Source organism: Anoplophora glabripennis, unplaced genomic scaffold (assembly GCF_000390285.2).
Source record: "Anoplophora glabripennis isolate ALB-LARVAE unplaced genomic scaffold, Agla_2.0 scaffold485, whole genome shotgun sequence".
NCBI lineage: Eukaryota > Metazoa > Arthropoda > Insecta > Coleoptera > Cerambycidae > Anoplophora > Anoplophora glabripennis.
Genome location: NW_019416727.1, coordinates 100,785 through 124,251, shown reverse-complemented (window position 1 = coordinate 124,251; position 23,467 = coordinate 100,785). Strand labels below are relative to the sequence as shown.

Here is a 23,467-nt window from a genome sequence, read left to right as displayed (position 1 = left end):
TTAAAGAAAATACAAGCATTCATGAAAATCACTGACTTGTTTATAAAAAGCTTTCCTATATTCTATTATGTTGATTTGTGATGATCCTGACAGGTAAAATTAGTGACCACTGTTTTTTAAACTAATTTTTCAAAATTATGTGAGAGTTTTAAAAACAAAACTTATTGCAAAACTAAATATTTCTGATAGTCCAGTCGGCAGAGGGCGCAAAGTTACGGTTGGTGACATTTCCTTGATAACTCGGAAATAACTACACAGGCCTACTTTAATTGATGAGTACAATAACAGGCTAATTTGCTGACACAGTATTTTATCAGGAAAAAAGTTATTAACAATTTAATCGTGAAAATTTTTTTTTAGTAGTTTTCTTTAAATAACTCAGCGAGACGACTTTGTACGAAAAAATGCTTAGGACATAATTTTGTTCGTAATAAAAATAGCTACAAAATGGCGGTGGTCCCATTACGAAATTTGCAATAACAAAGCCGTGAGATTGAAAAATCGGTATAAAACGTCAATTTTTTAAAGTTGCTGTAAAAATGTCAATTATAAACAAAAAGTGATAAAACTTTCGAAAACTATAGTTCAATATATATATACAATAATGACGCTAAAACCGAAAATCAGGAGAGCAAAACTTTTTGTTCTATAAGGTTTTATACATCCATCGGCATCTGAAACTCAAAACTTTGCCAAATTTGTTGGAAGTTTTGCTGACACTTGAAATTTGGTATACACTTAGTGTAAATATGCAGAAACCAAAAGCAATTTGTAAAATTCAATTATCTTCATTTTTGCAGCTTTGGTAAGGTTTTATACGTCACCCTAGTTTTATACGTCACCGTTTTTTTTAATTTTTAGAAAAATATATATGTATATAAAATATTCCATCACGGTAGATTAATCAGCACAATTACTTACAATTAAAAAAATAATAATTTTCATCGTTTAGATCGATCATAAGCTACTTAACATTTTGCGCATGTTAGCCGTAGTCGTACATTATTCAACATATCAACATAAAACAAAATCGTACGTGTGGGGTAAACCTTTAACTTTTCATTTTCGAGCGCGAGCTCCGCTCTTCGGCGCTTGTATACTATTAGAAATATGCAACAGTAAATTTAAACAATTGTTTACTTAAAGTTAAAGGTTTACCCCACACGTACGTTTTTACTTTATGTTGATACGTTGAATAATGTACGAGTATGGCTAACAGGCGCAAAATGTTAAGTAGCTTAGGATCTAAACGATGAAAATATATATTTTTTAAATTGTAGGTAATTGTGTTGGTTAATCTACCGTAATGGAATATTTTATAAATACACATAAATATACGTCCAAAAATTATTGTACTCATCATTTAAAATTTAAAGTAGGCCTGTGTAGTTATTTCCGGGTTATCAAGGTTTGACACAGGCCGAACCTCTACCAACTGGACTATGAATGTAAGTTAACAAAATAGGGATGAAGAAATAATATTCATTGATATTCAAAATCGCAATTTGGTCAACTTGCCAGAATTTTTTATTCAAGTTAGTTTTTGATGTTTTTTTTGGCCTTGGCCATTTTGACTATCTCATTAGACTTTCCTTTTGTTTATTTCCTTTCGCTGATTCTGCCTCTACAGCAGTATAATAGTCCAATTTTAACAATTTTTTTTCAAAGTTTTCTTTATAAAATATAACATATATTCAGCAAATACAAGAACAATTAACATTCTAATTATGATATAATAACTCAGTTTTATAGACTTGTTAGTATTCATTCAAGGTACTTCTCAATTAAACTTGGTTAATGTGTGATGCCTGCAATAATCCCAGTGGGAAATGTTATTAAACCTGCTTAATTGATAAATGGACGTAAATCTCGCGGATATAAATGACATTGTAGTAACGGAGTACTGTTAAATTGTTCGCAGTGAGATGGACGGCAAATATCTGTTATTAAGTTTAGATAAATGCCCATTTCGCTGGGAAATGGTGATGACAATGTCGGAGTGTTTGTAACGGCAATTGTTCATTATCTCGTGGTATCTCTTTGTTAGTACCGACTCTGTGGAAGACACTAAACCTGTACATACCGTGCATCTTCCCTTGTCTGGTACGCCGTGTGAAATGCAAGTCATTCCTAAATAAAAGTAAAATTAAACGCACAGTTTTAAGTTATCAGATGTTAGATGTGTGTAATAATAACCTCTTTGAAAGAGAAATCTGTCTGAGATGACACTGTTTTTACGGTTTTTATGTGGTACCTACTTATTTATCCTTATTCTTCATTTATATTGTACATTCAGAATGAACCTTTAACGTTTGTTGTTATCAACAGTGCACCATTTTAAGATATGTCTATAAAATTAAAATAAATTTGTAGGCCTAGACGGCATTTCAGTTAATTAACATGCACAGCAATTGTTATTTCAGCGTATTGATTTGCTTGGAAGCATGCCACTAGTTTACCGCTTGCAAAAATATCTAATTCATCGTAAATTTCTCAGTATAAGCATGTTGTCATGTTCAGGGTCGTAGAAATAACTATAAACCAACAAATTACCGAATACGTTTTCACACAAAATATTACTTGTCCAATCCAGTTAAAATTTAGATAAAATCACAGTAGATACTGTTAAAGCGTCAACTCGTGTAGTCAATAACATGCTTTATAATAGCGATAAATACAAAGTCAATTGTAAATTTTATTAGATTTTGGTAAGGCGTTTGATACTTAAGACCATATACAGGGTGTTGCAAAATGTTGGTCAGAGAATTCTAGAGCAGATTCTACATCCAAAAATACGAAATCTCCTAAAACTTAGGTCTGCAAATGCTTCGTTTTCGAAATAGACGGTACCAAAAAAAATAATTAAAAAATATGTTTTTATTGATAATTTCTGAATTTTTATTGTTAATATTTTCTTGTAAATTTGGACATTTATGTACGTTCTAATACAAAAGTAGGTACATTGAAGTCAAGATACAAGAATTTGATACTAAATGTTTAATTTTTCTTTAAATATTATTATTAGCATGATTTTTTAAAATCTTCAATAGCTCGAAAGCCGCTCTCTAAATGACAAATGTGCAAGGGGACCTTTTTGTTCTAAAATAAATGAGGTTCCTAAAAATAAAGTAAAAACCAGTAGAAAAACCAGTGGCGTAGATTTTCTTGTCAAAAAATCTATTGTCTAAAAAGGTACTCCCCCATATCTACGCCTCTGATGGGTCTGATTATACTAAATTATAACCTACATATCATAAATATATTGACCCAAATTTAAGCGATTTCCAATGAAATTATCAATAAAAAACATATATTTTTATTTTTCTTGACATCCTCTATTTCGAAAATGAAGCATTTGCGGAGTTAGCTCAAAGGTACTTAAAATCCGAGGTATGTCATTCCTATTCAATACGGAGTGCCACATGGGTCCAGTTTAGGTCGCCTGTTCCTTCTATTTATAAATATTTCAGATTTTTTGGTTTTTATAATGCAATACTATCTTACAATATACATCACTATGCAGACGATAATCAGTTATAGTTTAGTTCTAATTTGGGTGTTAAAAATTAATCAAGACTTAAATTCGTTTCATAAGTTATCTGTCGAATTTGAACACAGTTTAACCTAAACAAACGAGTCCAATACGAGTAGTAAAAAATCCTAACAATTTACTATGGACAATATAAAATTGGATTTTATTAGCGAATGCAAAAATTTAGGACTTTCGTTTGATTCAGATCTGCGCTATCCTTACATAGACACTAAATTGTCGTACTGTGATGTGCTCAAACCTATTAGAAATTGATTTACCTAGTAGGTACCTATTTACATAAAACATTAATTAAATCATTTATTTATTTATTTCTATAAAGGTGAAAATTTCAAATATGGTAATCGTTTTGTTCACTGATAGAGGGCGCTAATTATATGGCAAGTACCTGTAACCTTATCGACTGTATCCTTTACGTAGTCAGGTTTTCATTATTTTTGTCTGAATTGTCGTTGTATAAAGAAGAAAAAGGTTTAGGTCACGTAACATATCTATTTTTCATTAAAAAAATATTGACACATCGGTTCTCAGGCCTTCTACCTAAAATTATCTCACCTGCAACCAGTTTGTACAACAATATTGGAAATTTCCTTCAGCGTGCATAATAATAATCCTTAAGGAGAAATAAAACTTTCTACTCCGAGTATACTTGTCATAATTATATTACTACATGCATGACCACTATTTGAACTATTATACAAGGTACGCCTTAAAGCTGTATAACGTTGAAGGAATAAAATACAATGTTTTCTGGATGCTATCGTTCTATCCCATCGATCATTAGCTGATTTCCTCGTGTACAGTTTTATTTGGTTGCAGAAGAGAGGTATTAAATTTTAGTATATGTACCTACTTTATAATTATTTTGTATTTACACTGACAAAACAAACTGATGAACACATTCCCACAAACATCCAAAAGAGATGCTTTTGAAAGACACGAAAAGTAAATATTGTAATTTGATTTTGAAGTACAAGTACTAAAATGATTTTTTAGAATAAGATTTTAGCCATATCTTCCTCAAAAAGCAATGCATTTCATGTGCTAGATGTTGATACTTACAATCTCTCCCAGGGGCATTTTATGACATAACCGTTTTAAGGTTAGGCCTTTTAAATTGTGTATCTTAATTGTTCATGATTGTGCCATTTTTGACAAAACGAAATTGATCCCCCTTGTCAACCAGCTTCTATGTCCAGGAATGAATATACGATATTTCAAGGGTAGTTTTCCTGAATCAAACAAACTAAATCGATGTGAATTAAATTACTTTTCTTAAAAATGTACAGTCCTTCAAAAATGTTTTTAATTCATTTTTCTGAAGATACGTAACTGTTTAGAAAAGCAAAATTTTAGCGAGTTGAATTGATCTAAATTAGTTTATTTTCATCCAAAGATGCTACCCTTGATGTATGGACCATTCTTTTGTATACTTTGCATACTAAGGACATAAACTGGTTGACTTGGGACAGTCAGTTGCATTTTCCTTAAAAAAATACTGCGTTTTGTTTTCGGCTATTTTAACAGGAAACCTTTTTATGTAAAATGATAACTACATTCTAGTAGAACATTACATACACTATAAAAAATGTTAGCTTGAAAAAATGTCACTGAGATAATAGTTAACGCGCTTTGGCAGATGGTCAAAAACTAACATTACTTGCTTTTTAAGTAGGCTTAAAATCCAAATCGTATCAAATACCAATTCAATACATTGTTTTTTGGAAAAAATGTGTCAAAAATTTTATTAAAAAAAATTTCAAAAATAGTCTGGCTTTCGGGGTTCCACCCTGTATAAAAATCGAGTTAACATGGTTATGTTCGCATATAAAGGAAGATAACTTACACTATTTATTCGGGCTATTGAGTCGTTATGGGCTATGAAAACTCATTTGATTGACTGGATATGTCATGACATACGTGAACCTTTGCTCCTTCACATTATCTAAAACAAACACTCAACGAAGTAGCTTTCTCTATATGTACAGTGTGCTTTAAATGTCACACTCCATGTAACTCTTGTACGGGTTGTCCGATTAATGTCAAAATGGATTTGATTTTCGCGAAAAGACATTTTCACTTTTAATATTAAATTCGATTTGTCGACCTCTCATAGTAAGGGAGACTTGTCCAAAAGAGTGTTTCATAATTGCCTGCTCCGATAAACAAATGATTTTTTTCTCTATTTCTGACGTATTATACTTATAGCACACCGTTTAACAGTAGTCTTATTAGTAGAGATAAACCCTTAAAGCTTTTTGCGAGTGTAATAGTAGAAAAGTATTCTATCCAAATATATAAAAATATTCAGTGTTTCTCTACTCTACTCTACTACTCTACTATATTTCATAAAATGTGTCGAGAAAAGATAACCAAATACTAATTATTATAATTGAAAAAAGAAAGGTGTATATTAATTTTATTATCTATATTTTGACAGTAGTACAGCTTCACCCTTTTTGTCAGTGTATATTAGTGTAGACATGTACATTTTTGTACGTACATACACATGACTTGATTTAAAACGACTGCTAATTCACTGCGTCATTAGTTTACTACATATTACTTCACATATAAATTTAAAAACGTGAATGTTCAATTAAACACTAAAAGCAAAACGCATGTTTGTATATACATATAAATTTTCTTATGTATATCTCGTACATTGTTTGTTACAAGCAAAATTACTTTCTAAAATAAATAAATTGTGATCAACACATTTTATTTGATTAGTTACTGACCATTTTACCCCTCCCGGCATTTCCTATTAATTCCGAAGATAATCATATAGATTTACTTCCTGCATAATCTCAAATTTAGTAAAATCGACACACAGTGGAAAGATATTCTAATAATGTCTTTACATAAATATTACCTTTAGAATAAAGAAATGGTTTTAAAAGCTTATGAAAATGAGTTTAAAATAAAATAGTTTTTCTACTGCTGTTTTTTTTAATTTGCTGTTTTTAAATTTTAATTTTCAAAAGGTTATAAGGTATATTTCATTGCATTTAGAAGCTATATCAATATCAAAATATGTCTAACTCTTTTGTCCTTTAAAAGCCTGAATTTCTAGTAAGGAATTATTTATTAAATTGAGTGCAATTATAAATAAAATAAGTGGTAAAAGTTGCTAAAAGATCCGTTTTAGAATCATAAGACATCAAGATTTCAGAGATTTTAAATTAAACTACTTGTGTCAAAATAGGCTGCGAAATAAGAAGCTTAAGATTAATATAAACACAATAATAAAAACAAAAGAAATAATATTTTATTAGGCACAACTACAAAATTACCAACTATTAAAGAATCTCCAAATGACCAATTGAATATGATATTGAATAAAATTAATAGTATCAATGATTCCTATACCTTAGCTGTTCTTGAACTATAACACTCTTTTGATAAACTAAAGCTTTAAAGTGATCCCAGAAAAATCAAGTGGTCAAATCAGGTCAAGGAAATTCGCTACCACTTCCTATCCAACAACGTGGAAAAGTTCTATTTAGGTATTGTCCTACACGTCTGGTATAATGCCCAACAGCTCCATCATGTTAAACAAATTTCTTTGGTATTAATGCGGGTCATTGATATTTGATGATACTTTTTCTTTTTAATGTTACAAGCAATATTTATAAAATGAGTGTTAATAGTTATTTTTGTATCTAGTGCGCGAAATGCTCGAATAATTTTTTAACTCGGCTTCGCCTCGTTAAAAAATTCAATTCTCGATCACCAAAGTAGTTCGCACACGAGATGCAAACAATATTTTTTCTGCAAACGTCAAAATCTATCTCTTAAAAATATTATAAATAAGTAAAATGCCTAATTTATTATAGAAAATAGTGTTGAGCTGGCTTAAAATGTCTTTCCTAATCAAATTTTCGCTGTTACTATGGAAACAAAGTGGCTGTTGTTGACAACAATAATAACGATTAATGTTAATATTGTAAATAATAACTTAAGTTATTGTAAAATTCTATCATTATTTTAAAAGTATTTAATTGTTATTCATTTAAAAATAAATAATAATTTGGAGTTTTGCTTCATTTTTTCAATGATTGAAATACAAAACTCTTATTAATTTACATGCAGTGTGCGAAATACTTCGCACCCTAGTGCGCGAAGTATTTCGCGCACGGTGTCATGGTAACGTAAGAATCCGAAAAAAAGTGTCACTTCGCATATTGTTGTCAATGCGCAAACCTTGTCATTTTTTGACGTTTGTAGAAAAAATATTTATAGTTTGCTACTGGCCATTTTATAATTACCATATTATTTCCAAAGAATTTATAAGTATTATATAATATGGGTAATTATAACAACTATCTTAATTGATTATAAAAAATACACTTTATATTTCTCCATCGCTGTAAAGTTGTCCACGACAAATTAATCCAGTATGTACTTCTGGTGATCATAGTAGCTAGTGAGGTTTCATAAAGAATGTGACATATTATTTCGAATAAATTGTGTAATGGTTAAGTTGAGCACTTCACACTGACAATGAGTAGAATAATTGTGAAATCGTTGCTGGAAATAGTCAACATTTTTCACTATTTGCAAACAAACCCACTCGGAGTGACATTCATCCTATTACTGTCAGTAACTCAGGCCTAGCAAAAACTTCCTGAGTTCACTTTCATTCGAAAAGGCAGAGAACTAAGCTTGAGTAAGAGTAGATCTGTACCGAGCTATCTTTACTTCTGATCTGGCTTAACATTTCATGAATCTCTAGCAGAAACGCGCTTGTAATATTATGAAAAACAACTGATAATATCCCAGTGATTATAAATAAACATCTTGTAATTACAAGTCTGGTGGTCATTTTTAAGGTGGTATTTATGTAAAGCTAGGCTGGAAAGTACGATTCAGATAAAGCGGTTACTTTTAATCTGCCGCTAATAATCTATTGTACGGCATGTTTCTCCGATTTCTGCAAATAAATCAACATCCTTCACACGCTGCTTAGAATGAAGTAATAAACGTTGCCTTAAATCTAATCGACTTCCTGTATTATTAATTCTTTCTAAGGACCAAATTTTTGTGTTTTGTTCATTGCCATAGAATATATTTAAAAAGAAGAAGAAATATACACGAGGGTGGTGTGACTAGCTTCCAGGGCTGAGTCTACTCGTTAAGTCAAACAAAAGATTTGGAAGTGAGAAATAATTCTTCGTCAAATACTCATTTAATATGATACAGTTACAGTTACATAGTAATTATTTACTGTAAAATTTGATCACAAACTGACTAGTAATGTCGGAAATAAGAGAAATTATTTAACATTAAAGAGGAACATTCTATGGATAGACTGTGTCCAACCAAAGCTTTTATTTATGTTGCTTTTTTCATAGATTGCAATTATTCAGGTTCAGTCCAAAAACTGTGACACAATTATGCATATTTTTGGTAGTAGAGTGTGGGTGAAAACCAGAATAAATCAGTTTTGAACGAATTTGTTTGAATAAATAAATTGAACCCTACACAGTATGTATAATTATTGATAAATTAGAGCAGCTGCTGTCATATATGATGCGCTGGCAAGCATTTACCAGTGCATAGTTTTTAGTCTTTCAATGGTAAATAATGCTAATACAAAAACAGCTCAAAAAGAACAAGAATTTTGATTAGAATTTATCCTTTTTCCAAATCTGCGAAAGATATCTTTAACACAAACGACATTTTGATGGTTGAAAGACTACACCAGGTTTAAAGTTTATATCTTCAATGGTTCTTACTAATTGATAAGAAACTGTAAAAGAAAACATTGTTCCTCTTGTTTGTTGTTGGTTTTGACGTGACAAAGTAGCCTCTGATAGTTCATTACAATGTCGTTGTAACATCTCGATAGTGACCAAAATGCTATTTTTTATCAATCATTTATCTTCTAATTCTACGAATCGATATTGATAAAAATAAGTTTATTAGTACCAACTCCTTACTAATCCTTATGAAACAGAAGTGTATAGTTATGTAATACATTTTAATTTATTCCATTTTGATAGAAAAGAAAAGCAAAGGTACTGCAAAAAGTAACACCAAGTTTCGTAGGTACTAGCAACTTTCGTAGCAACTAGATGAATAAATTTTTCACACATGATTTTCGATTTCAATCACTGCTTACAAATATGTCTCACTTATTAAATTACTCATTTTAGTAATTCCTTCAATAAGAAATTCACCATTTCTTTAGCTTCATTGTTATTATACGTTTAAAGATTTTAGATAAAAGTTTCTGTCAATACATTTGAAGAATGTGGATTTCGTTTTTGCCAGTAATGATGTCGCTGCAGAAGAATATATGTTGTAAACTGTTTGAGTTTATGCCATTGTATTAATTTACCAATTTCACGTCCAAATAACATTTGCCTACATTGCAAGACGTGAAACTGATTCAGAATCTAGTCCATCGCATGTTTACATTAATATGCATAAAATAAAAAATATATACTCCACCCTAACTTTTTTTCTTTGATAATTACGTCTTCAGGCGAAAGCTGAGCAGCGGTCCAACTCTGTAGTTGATATCTATCGAAGGTCACACTTTATAACACTTATGCGTAAAAAATATTGATACGGCTAATTGAAAGAGAGAAAAATGTTCACTTTTAATTGATTACTGATTATACTGAGGCATCAGATAAGCGATTCTTAGTTTTTAGGATGTATCTATTAGCCTCATTAGTGTTGATTTCATTTTTAACTTTCAATAGATTAATACTAGGCTTAACCTGATCTTACACTAAGGAAACCGCTTTAAACTTTATTTGTGTATAAGATAATAATTATTGTTAGACGTAAAAGTTTTATTAGAAACAGCAATTCCTCCATATAAAAGAATTACATATGTAATTACATAAGTAAGTGCATATGTTGTTTTCTAATCATTCTCACCTCTCGTTTAATATAATTATAATTGTATAATTGTATAATTGTTTTTCCCGGGGGGGGCCTTACACATCCCCATCGTGAGATAACACAAGAAAGTCCGCATAATAATAACGACATACATGAGTAAGTACTTCGATTTTGCTAAGTGCACACGCACGATTCCATTGGCGGAAATTTCTACGCTTTAATAAATTTTATTATGGCTTAATATATTATGGCTTAATATTATTCTTGTCCCTGTTGAAGGATTGTTCCCCTCGAAGGCAAATTATACGGTAGTTTTCGAGTGAAACTAGATTTATAATAACATTAGACGCATGCGGTGAAGTACTACTCATTTATTTAATTATTGCCTCGCATGTATTTGAACAGGAATTAAAGACATTTTATAAATTAGAGGTAATGCTGAAAACTGCAATCTTGTAATGGACGTGGGTAATAAACATTAAGAGGCAATATTCAAAATTACACCACAACTTCGCATGATGATTTCAAAACACGACTTAAAGCCTAAGAGTGGAGGAGATGGTCGTGCAACTTATTATAGCGTCATCAAAATACATTGGCAACAAGCAATAGAGATAAAAGTTATGGAAGTGCAAGTGTAGGTACAGCATGGTACAAAAATCTCTCTCACCTCTATTATCTTATTTATTTGAAGATACGAGGCGTTAAGAAAAACGCCAATTTAGAACTTAATTACTCAGAGAAACAAATGAATGATAAATGGAAAAGGTAGTGATCAAAATAATAGTTATTTATTGTATGTGTTTTAAGTAGCATTTTATCCACGCAAGAATTTAAAGCGGATAATAGGTAATTAAAACACGAATGCAATACAACGTTTTATCCATAATCACATCACAATCATATTTGTGGAGTCAGAATTATTGGAATTTCCCAATGAAACGTGGTAGGTTCTGTTATACCTATTGGTTGCTATGGTACGTTGCTTATTATCAATTATTTAATAAACAGTTCTAGCTGAATTTGGTAAAAATGCAAGAAATTAATTGTGTTCCTGTGGTTTTTTTGGAGAAACTCAAGAAGCAATTTTCCATTTATTCCCGGCAGAATTCAGGGAACAGTATAAATAAGTGTTCGCAGAATTTAACGAATTGAGAGAAAAACGGAGAGTAATGACAATAAATGAAGAAAAATATGCAATTTCATCTATGTGGTGGAAGTATGCGGTGTCGAAGGCTAGTATAAATGTAGATATTGCAAAATATAACAAGCTTTCTGCTTATTTGAAGAGTGAATCGAGATGATACAAACTTGGTTCAATACCTGACACCAAGACGGGCATTTCAAGAAAATTTACACTTATAGAAGATGGCTTTTGCGTGAATGCTATTGAAATATGCAGAAAATATATTTCTCTGCGACCAATTCGCCTAATACAAGACATATTCTTTTTAAGATACATCAATCAAAAATGTATTTCTCAGAATGTTGGAATCAACACATTGACAAAGGTACCCTCAATAGTTGCTAGTTTCCTGAATATCGCAAATGCAGAAGCATATACTGGCCATTGTATGAGGCGCACTTCAACAACTGTATTGGCCAATAAAGGTGCTGATTTCATTATTTTTTCATTATTCTACTAGTGCAATAAAGTTACTTTATACCACTAGTGGATAAAGTATCACTTTAGACGGTTCATATGTGTGGATAAAAGTCCGATTATAAGGTGATTGTGGATAAAAACATTTATTTTGAATCAATTAGTTCATATTTTCCTGATTTCAGAAATATCTACACTACAGTAGTATTTTTGATAATAACGATATTCAGTAATTAAAGAAAGTAAATTTTAATAACAAAATATTTTAGTTATGATTAAGTTGCAAAAATAAAAGCAGAAGCAATTTGTAATGACATTAAAGCACAAATTCACAGGTTCAAACAATATAATGCAAAGATCTGGTCTGCTGAAACTATCTTAACTAAAATGTGGAAAGATCTCTTCTAGTTTAACTTTTAACAAATCATATTCATCCGTTTGCAAATTGAATTCAACTTTTTGCAACTCCAGTTTGCACTATGGAGACTGTGGTTTGATATTGTACAAAAACATCACGATTTGTCTCAACAGACTTTTTCGGACGGGTTTGACAAAAATATGATTATGTCTGTCTTAATTTTCAATAAACCAAGATGGAATTGTATACCTTGTACATTAGTAGACCCATTCGCAATAATACTATTGATCCAACGAAGCTAATCCTTATGAAAACACAGTATCTAGTTGTCAACATAACCGTTTGAACCGTTTCATACTTGACTTCTGTTTTCTGCATTTTTTCTTCTTCATAAAGCAAAAGAACTAATGAGCTTCCTAACATACCGTGCCATTCGATCTTCATTTACTGTTTGTATTTGAAAATTAGAGGACATATTCAGATTTTTCGGTAAGCTACGAAAAGCCGTATTGGAACAAATAGTGACTATTTTAAAATATATTTTTGTAAACTCATCTTTTACTTCCAAAAGTGTGAATTTGATTTGCAAGAGAATGAATCTGATTGTTAAAGTGATGAATTTGATTAGGCAAAAGTTGAGTTCGACTTGAAAATGAGTAAACTTAACTTGTAAAAGCTAATTGACACAGCTCAGTTGCCTTACCTTCTCGATCGCCTGAACTAAATCTTTCTATACTTATTTAATTTGTAATTTCATTCCATTAATAGAAAAGCTTTTATTCCACATTTGTTGTTCGCTCTATTTATCATCTTACTATCATCTCAAGTTTATGCATATAGGTTAAGAGCCACCCTGTGATTTATTCTCCGCAATGTTGGACATTGAAGGTTCTGTTGAATTTGAAAATTGGTCAAACGGTAAAAATTAATTTACACTCATTTAACAGTTAAAAATTCGAGTAAATATTTTAGATGCGGCTGAGAACGACAGCAAAGTGCTGCAAAAGATAACTAACAGTTAATGAATTAAACTCAATATCTTATTGGTTAATCGTCACACGATACAGAACAGAACGGAAAGACAAATGTAGCCGCGGAATATCTTGGACAAGGAACGTTCCTTACTCGGGCGATCTTTGACAGGCTGAAATATGATACTCTATTGTTTACTTTTAGGTTAATTCAAGAAGCCGCGATTTCTAATATTTGTATTAGTAGGTCGTGGGACTTTATTTAGTTCCGGATAAATTGAAAACCGATATGTAAGGTCAACTGGTTAATAAATGCTCCTAATGCAGATGTACATGAAGGACAATTAAATGAATAATTATAAATTTGCATAGCTGTATAAAAAATTTGCGCATAAAAATGTAAAAATAAACATTTGTGTACAATAGTTGCTTGATGAAAACAAAGATATGTAAGGTAGGTACTTAAGTTGGAAGATTGAAAATTAATGTTACACAGGAAGTATGTCAATAAAATATTTATAGCAACTATCTACAGGGTGACTCCTTATAAATTTTCTATCCCGATATCTTGAAAATTACACTGAAAGAAATGGACTTATTAAACTGTTTATCTAGAATAATGTGTATAGCGCATATTAAAACTTTTATAACCAATATACAACTTTTATTAAAAAAAGCAATCATCTCCATACTCATTATTCAATGAGTTTAACTGGAAGGTGCTTAATACACCTTATGCATCTATGAAATAAAGGTTATAATGATTTACTTATACATTATTAGGTGTTATAGACTTTATATTCCAGTTGTATAGTAGGGAAGATTTGTTGTATAAAGACCGAATAACAATTGTATTAACAGAATTATTCGTTCTTATACTGAATATGTCTCCGTTTTTAAGGTGTAAAACGCGTCTTATAATGGTTAAGTGATCGTCACCTCTCGGTGCATAATCGGTTATGATCGTGAAATTTCCGACAGTCCGCTGTGCATCGACTTACGACTATTACACGTCTAGTTTGATGAAAATGGACAGTATATGCACATGTTTTGTGGGATACATGATCATATCGCGTTGTGTGAAATGGAAAATTATTATGTAAGTATCTAACTGTTTTATGGCTTGTAATTGTTTTGTTTTTTCAAATGTAAATCTTGTCTAAATCTTAAAAATTATTATTTTGTAGGTCCTATTAGAAATCGCTGATGTTAAGTTTTACATAAGATGGAGGAACAGAAGGTTAACGGTGACAAAGAAGAGCATGGGTATAAAGTCAATCAACCAGAGGAAATAAAATTATATGGAAAGAAGCTCAACCTTTCTGGGGATGCTTCATTCTTAAGGTGGAAGAGTTATAGTGCAAATTCTCATGTAATACAAGAAAATACGGGTGCATCGTTGCTAAGAAAATAAACTGGACAGTTTTGGGAGCGATTTGTCATCATTTTTAATGCTTAAAAGTATGTTTTATGTATGTTTACATTAGAACCTTAGCTTGTAATTACAGTTATCCAATAAAATTTCTGAAAACTTAATGACATATGTTTTTAACTCATACAGAGTATACAACAGTTTAATACATTTATTATTATAAAACTTATAACCAGTACTAGATGTTCTAATAACGATATGGAACACTTTAATAACAGTTATTGCTATTATTTCGTAAAGGGTATAAAAAACGTTGTATACTAGTTATACAATAATTTAATAAAGAAGAAGGTTGTATAGTCACTATACAACTGTGCTAGTAATACGCGTTTTATATCCAATATTCACCTGTTTAACTGTCACATATAGTATACAATGGTCTTATAATGGCATATAGAATTCTAATAAAGAATAAAACGCATTTCTTTCGGTGTAAAAGATATTTTGTAAAAACTGTTGTATAGTAAATAGGTATAGAAATTAGAGTTTCGATGATGATATTCGAAATAGTTGAACCTATTTCTTAAAATAAACTTATAATGTTTGCGTAATAGATGTGATTGATACTTTTGTCATGTCAGGTTCTACTGATTAAAATAAAAAACTGACAACTTTTATTCTTTTATAAAAACACATTTTGAGGAACCACTGTTTTGTAAATTTTTTATTTATTACAAACATAGATCTAGTTTGAAGACTTTTCACGTGGATAAAAATTTTTAATGTTGAATTTTTTTTTAATAACTATGTCATCTACACCGTTGTGAAGACGTGTATATTTCTGTGGAAATTACCTTTTGATTTTAAATGGACATGAATGGAATGGATGAAGGACAATGTGAAAGAACTTTTTTTTTGTGTATGCCTCAAAAATTCTAACAAACTGATAGTCCATCTTGATGTACCAGTGACATGCCACCCTACAAAATTAAATTCTTATATGCACATAACTTTCACAGAGGTACCATCGCCAGGTAGCCATTTTACTAGTTATTTAATTATAGTTTTCGATAAATTTCACTTTGAAGTTTCACTATTTTCAACATATCTGTGTCCTTAATATTTAAAATTGCAAAACTGATATAATGGGTGTTGCAAATACAAATTCATAGTTTTATATTTTATATCTAAAACCAATGGGTATAGAAAATGTTAATTACCTTTAATTATAGATTGAACTAATTTCCGATTAGGTAAACAATATTGATGTTGAGATAATTTATAGTTTCTATTACAAATACCATATTTTAAGTACTCTTATTTATTTCCAAAGTTTGAAAAAAAAAATCGGCAATTAGAATGATGCTTTTGTAGCTATCCAAAAGTGAATATGTTCTGTAATCTATTTTAATAAAGGTATCTTACGTGATATTTATAGAGTTTGGATACATTCAAATCGAATGACAAAATTTTTTTTTATGTAATCCCAGGACAGGCTGAAACGTGAATCATGTCTCAATATTTTTTCTATGTTTGAGGTAAAAACCTGTTGTTTTTGCTTTGCTTAGCTTGCACACCGGAATTTTTTTAGTGTATTCGTGATTTTGAAACACGAAACAGATGTCTAAAATCCTTCGTTTACAAGATATTTATAGAATGTTGAATAATATACAAGGAATGCCATGAAATACCAAATATTATTTAATAGTGCACATAAATTATTTTTGTTCTGATTAACGTGACTGATGTGACTTGGAAAAGTCACTACTAACCAAAGAGTGAGAAATAATAATTGAAATGAAATCACTATTTATCCCACTTTTCGTCAGGGAATCAAAAATTTCAGTTACACCTACAATACAAGGATAATTTTATGATTCACAAGAAGTCCTAATTTGCCTCCATATAGTTTTTTCTATAGAGCAACGTGAAAGGTAATTTATATGACCTACAGGAAAAATATTGAACGAAGTTAATGCTATGAATGAGGTGACTAACAGGCATTTCAAAATAGAAAACTTGGTCTCTAGAACAGAATGAAGTTATTATAAAACACATTCTATGATAATTTTTTTCTTAATAGAATACATATACGTATAGAGAAAACAAATCAACGCTGTGGTTCTATGGTTGACTATACGCAAAACGTATATCCTTTTTAATCAGTAAAAGGGAGGATTCCAAAATATAATAAATATACAGAATGTTTCATTTAGAAAATAAAATATTGATTTATTTCTTCGAAACGCAACAGTCAATTGCTTTTTTTGTCTCTTTGGAATCATGAGAAAACTTCCTGAAACTATGGTTTTTACCATTTTTTTCTACATAGAAAGGTAAAAAAAGACAAAAGGGTAGAATCTCTCAGCTCTTGCTCATATGATTCCTTAAAAGACTGTAACACCATTTCCGATACACTTATAGGTATGTACAGTTATCGATAACTTAATTTTTCAATGGCGCATTTAAATCAGTCATTCACGATCTAATGTACAATATGAGTTAGAATGTAGAATTCCAATCGTGTTATAAAGCTCATTTACTCTCCTTGAGTCCATTAATGAAACATATAAATAGTACATAGATACCTAATTATTTAAAACTGATATCATGTGTATAAAAACATCATTAAAACACTCCCAGCTCAACAATGTCAATTGAGCAGACATTACATTTAAATCCAATAACGTATACAATTTAGTTTTATCATTAAGAAGACATTTCGAAGTATATTTTATTATTCCTGTACCGTCTTTATTTGTCTTGAAATTAGACTTAAAAAGGAAAATTCATTATTTTGCTCTTGTTTCATCTTCTCTTGTTCAATTTCACTGGACGACATAAATTTTTTCATAAGACTCCACAGAGGAAAGTTTTGATGTCCATTTCTTCCAATTCAGCGTGCTCCAATTAAATATGGGATCAGAGGTTTTGGTTGAATATGTTTTTTAAATTGCATGACTTTTATATTTACTATTTTTTGGGAAAAATAATTTGACTTTCAAATGACCTTTAAGAACATCTAGAAAAATTATTTGATCACAAATTCCGATATAAAAGTTGTTGCTCTATTGGTTTCTAGCATAAGAAACATCATAGTCCATTAAGTCGACCTTAGTTTACGGTAAGAACATTTAAGGTAACAATCTAATTCGTCATTCAAAATCCTATAGATTTTGCTAGAAACAATTTTGTTGAGTTATTCAGAGAAAAACGAGTTTAACTTCAAAGAACCTGCAAGGACTTTGTAGGAAACGTTTTCTGATCTCATTTTCTTACGTAAAATTTGGCGCTCTATCAGTTGCTGGCATAAAAGCTAGAGCGTTCCGTTCAATATTTCAAGGTGACCTTGGTTTGATCTTGAAACTAAAGGCAAAGGACAACCAACGTGTTGGGTTTTTGATATCCTACAACTTTTATCTGAAACTTTCTATCATAGGTCTCAATCCTAAGAAGTTATGAGTGGGTTAAGGTCCTTATGGAACATCTTAACCTATCTCGCCTTCATATCACTGATCAAATAGTCTTTTACAGATGGAGGTGTAAATGACTTTCAGTTAATTATATTATACATAAATTGTATATTTAAGGTTGCCAATCGCGAAAGTATTATCACAAATTGACTAGCATAAACTTTGCATTCGACTAGAGGTATTAAAGATGAATCTTTTCGTAAAATTATGATGATCCAAAGAAGTAATTGTTTTAAGTCTCCTCCACTTATCCTATTTTATTTCCTAATTTCCAATGTTAATGGACAATTATTCAATTTGTAAACAAAAAAGACACCTAGAAGTTATAAAGTACTAAATGTCATGATCTCCATTTCAGGTTACGCCCACTGGAGGACGAGCCATAACGTACGATGAGGAATCCTGGAAGCCCTCTCCAGAAGACAAGCTGAAAGAAAAAGAAGACTTCAATCGCCTGTCCGAAGCTCGCCAGAGCAAAACCAAGCGCGTAAAGAACTATTTCAAAAAATGTAAAAACGCGCTAGGCACTAGATCTGCCAGTCTAGAAGTATCCTCGAGCAGCGACGCCTCAGGAACTTCCTCGTGGTATGTAGAGAATAAATTAAACGAATGCGAAGTAAACGAATTAGAAGAAATTTTCGAAGATGCACAAGATAGTCCAAACCTAGGCGTGACTAGTAGCGCTTATCAAGTAGCAAATATTATAGAGGTCAAAGGTCCTAATGTAGATAATAGTGATAACGAGAAAATAGCAAAGGGTGAAGTTGAGATTAAAGATTTGTGTTGTGGGAAACCACCTGATGAGGAGGAAACTAAGACGGATTCAAGTGTACCAAGGACCACCTCGCCTAGCTTGAAGAAATCGCAAGACGAGGAAGAAGGTGAAGCCGACGGTACTATTGCAGATCTGAAGGAAAAAGGAGACAAATTGGAAATTGAAATACCCATAAAACTGGTAAGTTGGTCGTCACATATACTTATAGTCTTATTTTTCTCCTGTTAACAATGGTTAAGTAGTTAAGCAAAAACATGTTACTCCTCGTATTTTCCTAGCAAAACTTAACCTAGAAATTGGAAATTTGTATGGGAGAATTATCCACGTTTACGTTAGTAAACCCGAACCCTAACCCTTAACCACCCTTCAATAAATTAGGGGTGTGGTCAAACGCTCACTGGTATCAATCAATCTCTCACGTTGACCAAAACCAAAGCTTTGCCATCCTACAGCAACAAGGACATATAGGTTGATTCCTTAAACTATTGGACTATCCGCATATAAATTATACATACACCTAAAAAAATGTAACAGATTGGAAAACATGTCAAATGCAGTAAAGCGGTTTGGGGCAGAGGGTTTAAATTTGGATTATATGCAAGATCCTTTTGCAGGGCTTTGGGCTACCTCTGCCAGTAAAAGAAAAAAAAAACAGAATTGACCTAATACAAAAAGTTCAGAACTTCTTAACAGAAATACGGTATATAATATATAAGAGCTTTTTTTTCTATCTTTATAGGCCTTCTAGATCTGAGCCAATTACGATGGCTACTGTGAATTCTTTCTGGAAGTAATTGATAAATATTAGAGTCTGCTTGAAATTTTAGTATCATAAATAAACATGATTTACCAGTTACAATTAGTCAGCAGTGTCAATAATTGGCTAATTTTTCATCCAACGACTTCCAAATTATTAAAAGTTAATTTACTTTATAAATTGATGAACAAGTGGTGTTAGAGATGAGTTGTTGATTGAGTGGGCCATGATTTAACACATTGACAATAATCATAGATGCATCAGTAAGTATATCTAAAGACCTACTGTACTGTCATTCTAATTGTACACCCAAAGAAATTATATAGGTGTCTTTTGGTTCTAATGGGCTACACTGTGTGTAATATAAGTCTCTAATTCCACACCAATATTTCTTTGCTATTATTTCTTCAACATATTATTTCCTAGAACTTAGAAAACAATATATTTTAGTTTTACGTAATAGAGTTTATGAATTTTTATTAGCTTTCTGACACTGTTGCTAAATTTTATTTTAGGCACACCTTTATATGACACAGTTTTGCACCAGAGAAGAGTCAAATAAAATAGCAAACAAAATGCCGAGTTATCTTTTAATGCTGTTCATAAAAACTATATATCTATTTTACTACAACTTCCGTAATTAATTTGGGCTCTCCGTTAGTAAATGAATGATTTGATGACGTTTTAATGATATATTGACAACATCTAACACAAACATTGTTCCTTTTATGGCATTCTGTTGAAGAAAAACTATCATTCTTATTACTAGCAGTAATATATTTCTGTTACTATTTCGTTACTGGCACATGGAAAAATAAATTATATATTTGCAAACAAATTGTTCAGAAATAGGTAGAAAATGCAAACTGTTCGGTTAAGTCTTTAGACAACAGTTATAATTCTTGAATCATTATTGCACACATCAGAGGATCCATATAATTTTACTATAATAATAATAATAATACAACTAACAAATAAATATGTGTAAGTTAAAATAAAACTTCTCTTCCTTTATTAGCTTAATTCTGGTAACAGTGCTTTGAGTCAAATATAGCAAACATTAAACAACTTTAACTTTTATACTTAACTGGAAGAAAGTAAGTACTGGGAAATGAAGATAAAACTGCTTTCTTTATATTATGTTTCTGTTAAATCATAGCTCTCTAGACTACATAGAGAAACAATGAACATAAAAATTAGTAGCTTACTTACGACAATTTTCTTATAAGGGTGTTATCACTGCTAATTCCATTACATTGCAGTTTTCTAAGATTCTGATATCAATAACAATAAGAGGAAAATTCTGTATTCTTCAATTTTCTCTTAATAAAAGAATGCATTTTTATTTTATACCAATAATCGCCACTACAGAAAGAATATACACAATTTTAATAAAAATGTATGTCGCAGTCTGATGTTGAGAAAAGGAGAACTAATTTGGTTATCTTTAGTGAATAAGTGGACGAAAATGTTATGGAAAATTAAGTTAAAATTTCTTTTCATGATTTTCTTCGGTACCTACATGTTTGCATTGTTGGAAGTTAGGAGACTAGTCTCTACACCACATAAGGAAACGGTCGACATAAAAATTAAAGTACCGTAATCGTTTTGTTTTATCTTAACCACACATTTCTTGTATGGATTAAATTATTGCTAGTCACTATGCTTTGCAGTTATCTAAGATAGGTACCATATTATCAAAGTGACATTCATATTTCTGTTAATTTTCGTTTTTCTTATGAGTGAGGGAATAAATATTGCCCTATTTTACACCAATAGATATTACAGCTTTCGAAATTTATATACAGGGTGTTCTGAAAAATACTAGTATAAATTCAGGGCCTGCCTATAGAATTTTTAAAAAATATTACAATTTGTTCCTAGGAACAAAATAAAAAAAACAACAATTTGGGATACTAGCTGCTTGACTTTGGCGCACTATATCTGTTTTTTTGAAAACGTGCAAATTTTAGCGCTTTTTCCAAGAGCACCTTTTTTGTTTAGAATAAAATTTACCATAACAGCAAGTGACAAGAGGGGCAAAAAGATTAACCTCAAAAATGTTAGGACCTAAAATGTCCCCGCAGACTGCACTGAACGCCCTATAGCCAAAAATTAGTAACTCCAGAACATGTAGCATCCCCAGAAATCCTACATAAAAAAATTTCAGTTCATTCGGTCGAATTTTGTGGAAGATAGGACCGAAACTAGATACTAAAAAATTAAACGCTATGTATCTTGAAAATTGAAAAAGATACGCCCATGGTTCCTATGACCAAACTGTATTTTTTTTTGAAATTCTATCAGGCCCTGAATTTATGCTAGTGTTTTTCGGAACATCCTGTATAAACATTTAATAAAATCTTATTTCATGAAATTCTGAAAGCTCACTACACTGAAAATGAGGAAAATATTATTTTGTGTGTATTTAACTAAAAGAAAATATTGTGGATAAGTGAAATTAAAATTTTTTGATGAACTCTTGCACAAATAGAGAAACAGTGATCATGAGAATTATTGAAAATATTGGATCAGTTTTATGTCCATAAATCACAGTGTTCTTTATTGATTAAATTACTGATAGTCACGTTGCTTGGAATTGCCTAATATACCAAATAAGAATTGACCCGACCAAAATAAAAAATGTGAATTCGTGTTTTCCTTAATTTTCTCTTTCCAGGCGTGTAAGGAAATAAATATTTCACTATTTTATATCAGCAAATACCACCTCATCTGCGAGGATATATAAAATTTTAATAAAAACCGATATCGTGGTCTTCTGAAAGCTCGGTACGCTGAAAACTAGGAAAACGCTAATTTGTGTGTATTTCCTTATTAAATACCCTTATAGGGCAGCAATATAATTAGAGGTAAAGAGTGACAGTCAGGCGCGGGTAACCCGGTAAGCTGAGTTCAAAGGTCGGCCTCGGCGAGCCCGGAAGCCACGCCAGGGTACTGTGGCTCAGCCACAAGTCGAGTCCCCTGCACTTTCACCTCCCAGAGCCATCAACCAGTCATATTTATGTCAGAAGGGCCATAACGATTTCTTGCAGGTTATATCAAGACGCGGAAAACAATGTGCGGTATTTAGACCAGAAATAATCCCGTATTTCAAAAGTTAATCATGAACGTTGTTCTCAAGAGCCTGCGTTTGTTAAGTTGTTGAGTAATATAAAATTCCGATAAATTACACAAGCACAAAAAAAATTCAAGGGACTCCCATATCATTTCGACGGAATTCGTTGCGCTGAATACGAATCTGCAGTCAAAATTCATAACTTCACGATAAATTTCAGAGAAAAGCGAAATTTTTGGGTGAAAACTAGTCAAAACTGATTTTTTTCCTCCTACTCCTGTCCCAAATACATCATTTTCGTAGTATTTTGATGCATAACATAATGCTATGGTAAAATTTACCCTTGTCCTCGATATTTCTCATAAAATCCACTATTTGGATGAAAACTGGCCCAAATATGGGTCAAAATATATTATTTTCGTAGTATTTTGAAGCGATGAATACGATGCTATTAGTAAAATTTATACGTGACTTGGATATTTGGACTTTCTGAGAAACATCGAGGTCATGGTTCAGCGCCTCGAAATAATACGAAAATGATATATTTGGATAAAACCACCCAAAATTTTCTCTTTTCTTCGAAATTCATCAGAAAATTACGACTTTTGATACAGGGTCGTGTTGAGCGCATCGAATTCCTTCGGAAATTATATAGAGTGTAAGTTTGACTG

At 31.2% G+C, this 23,467-nt stretch overlaps 1 protein-coding gene across 1 annotated transcript in view; it reads left to right on the top strand.

Moving 5' to 3' along the window:
- LOC108913036 overlaps positions 1–23,467 on the top strand; it is a gene marked incomplete at its 3' end in the record, with an annotated part of 154,251 nt that overhangs the window by 72,051 nt on the left and 58,733 nt on the right. The window contains exon 2 of the mRNA XM_018718492.1: positions 18,547–19,143. Coding sequence (XP_018574008.1) covers positions 18,547–19,143 — 597 coding nt within the window. The remainder of the gene's footprint in view (positions 1–18,546; positions 19,144–23,467) is intronic.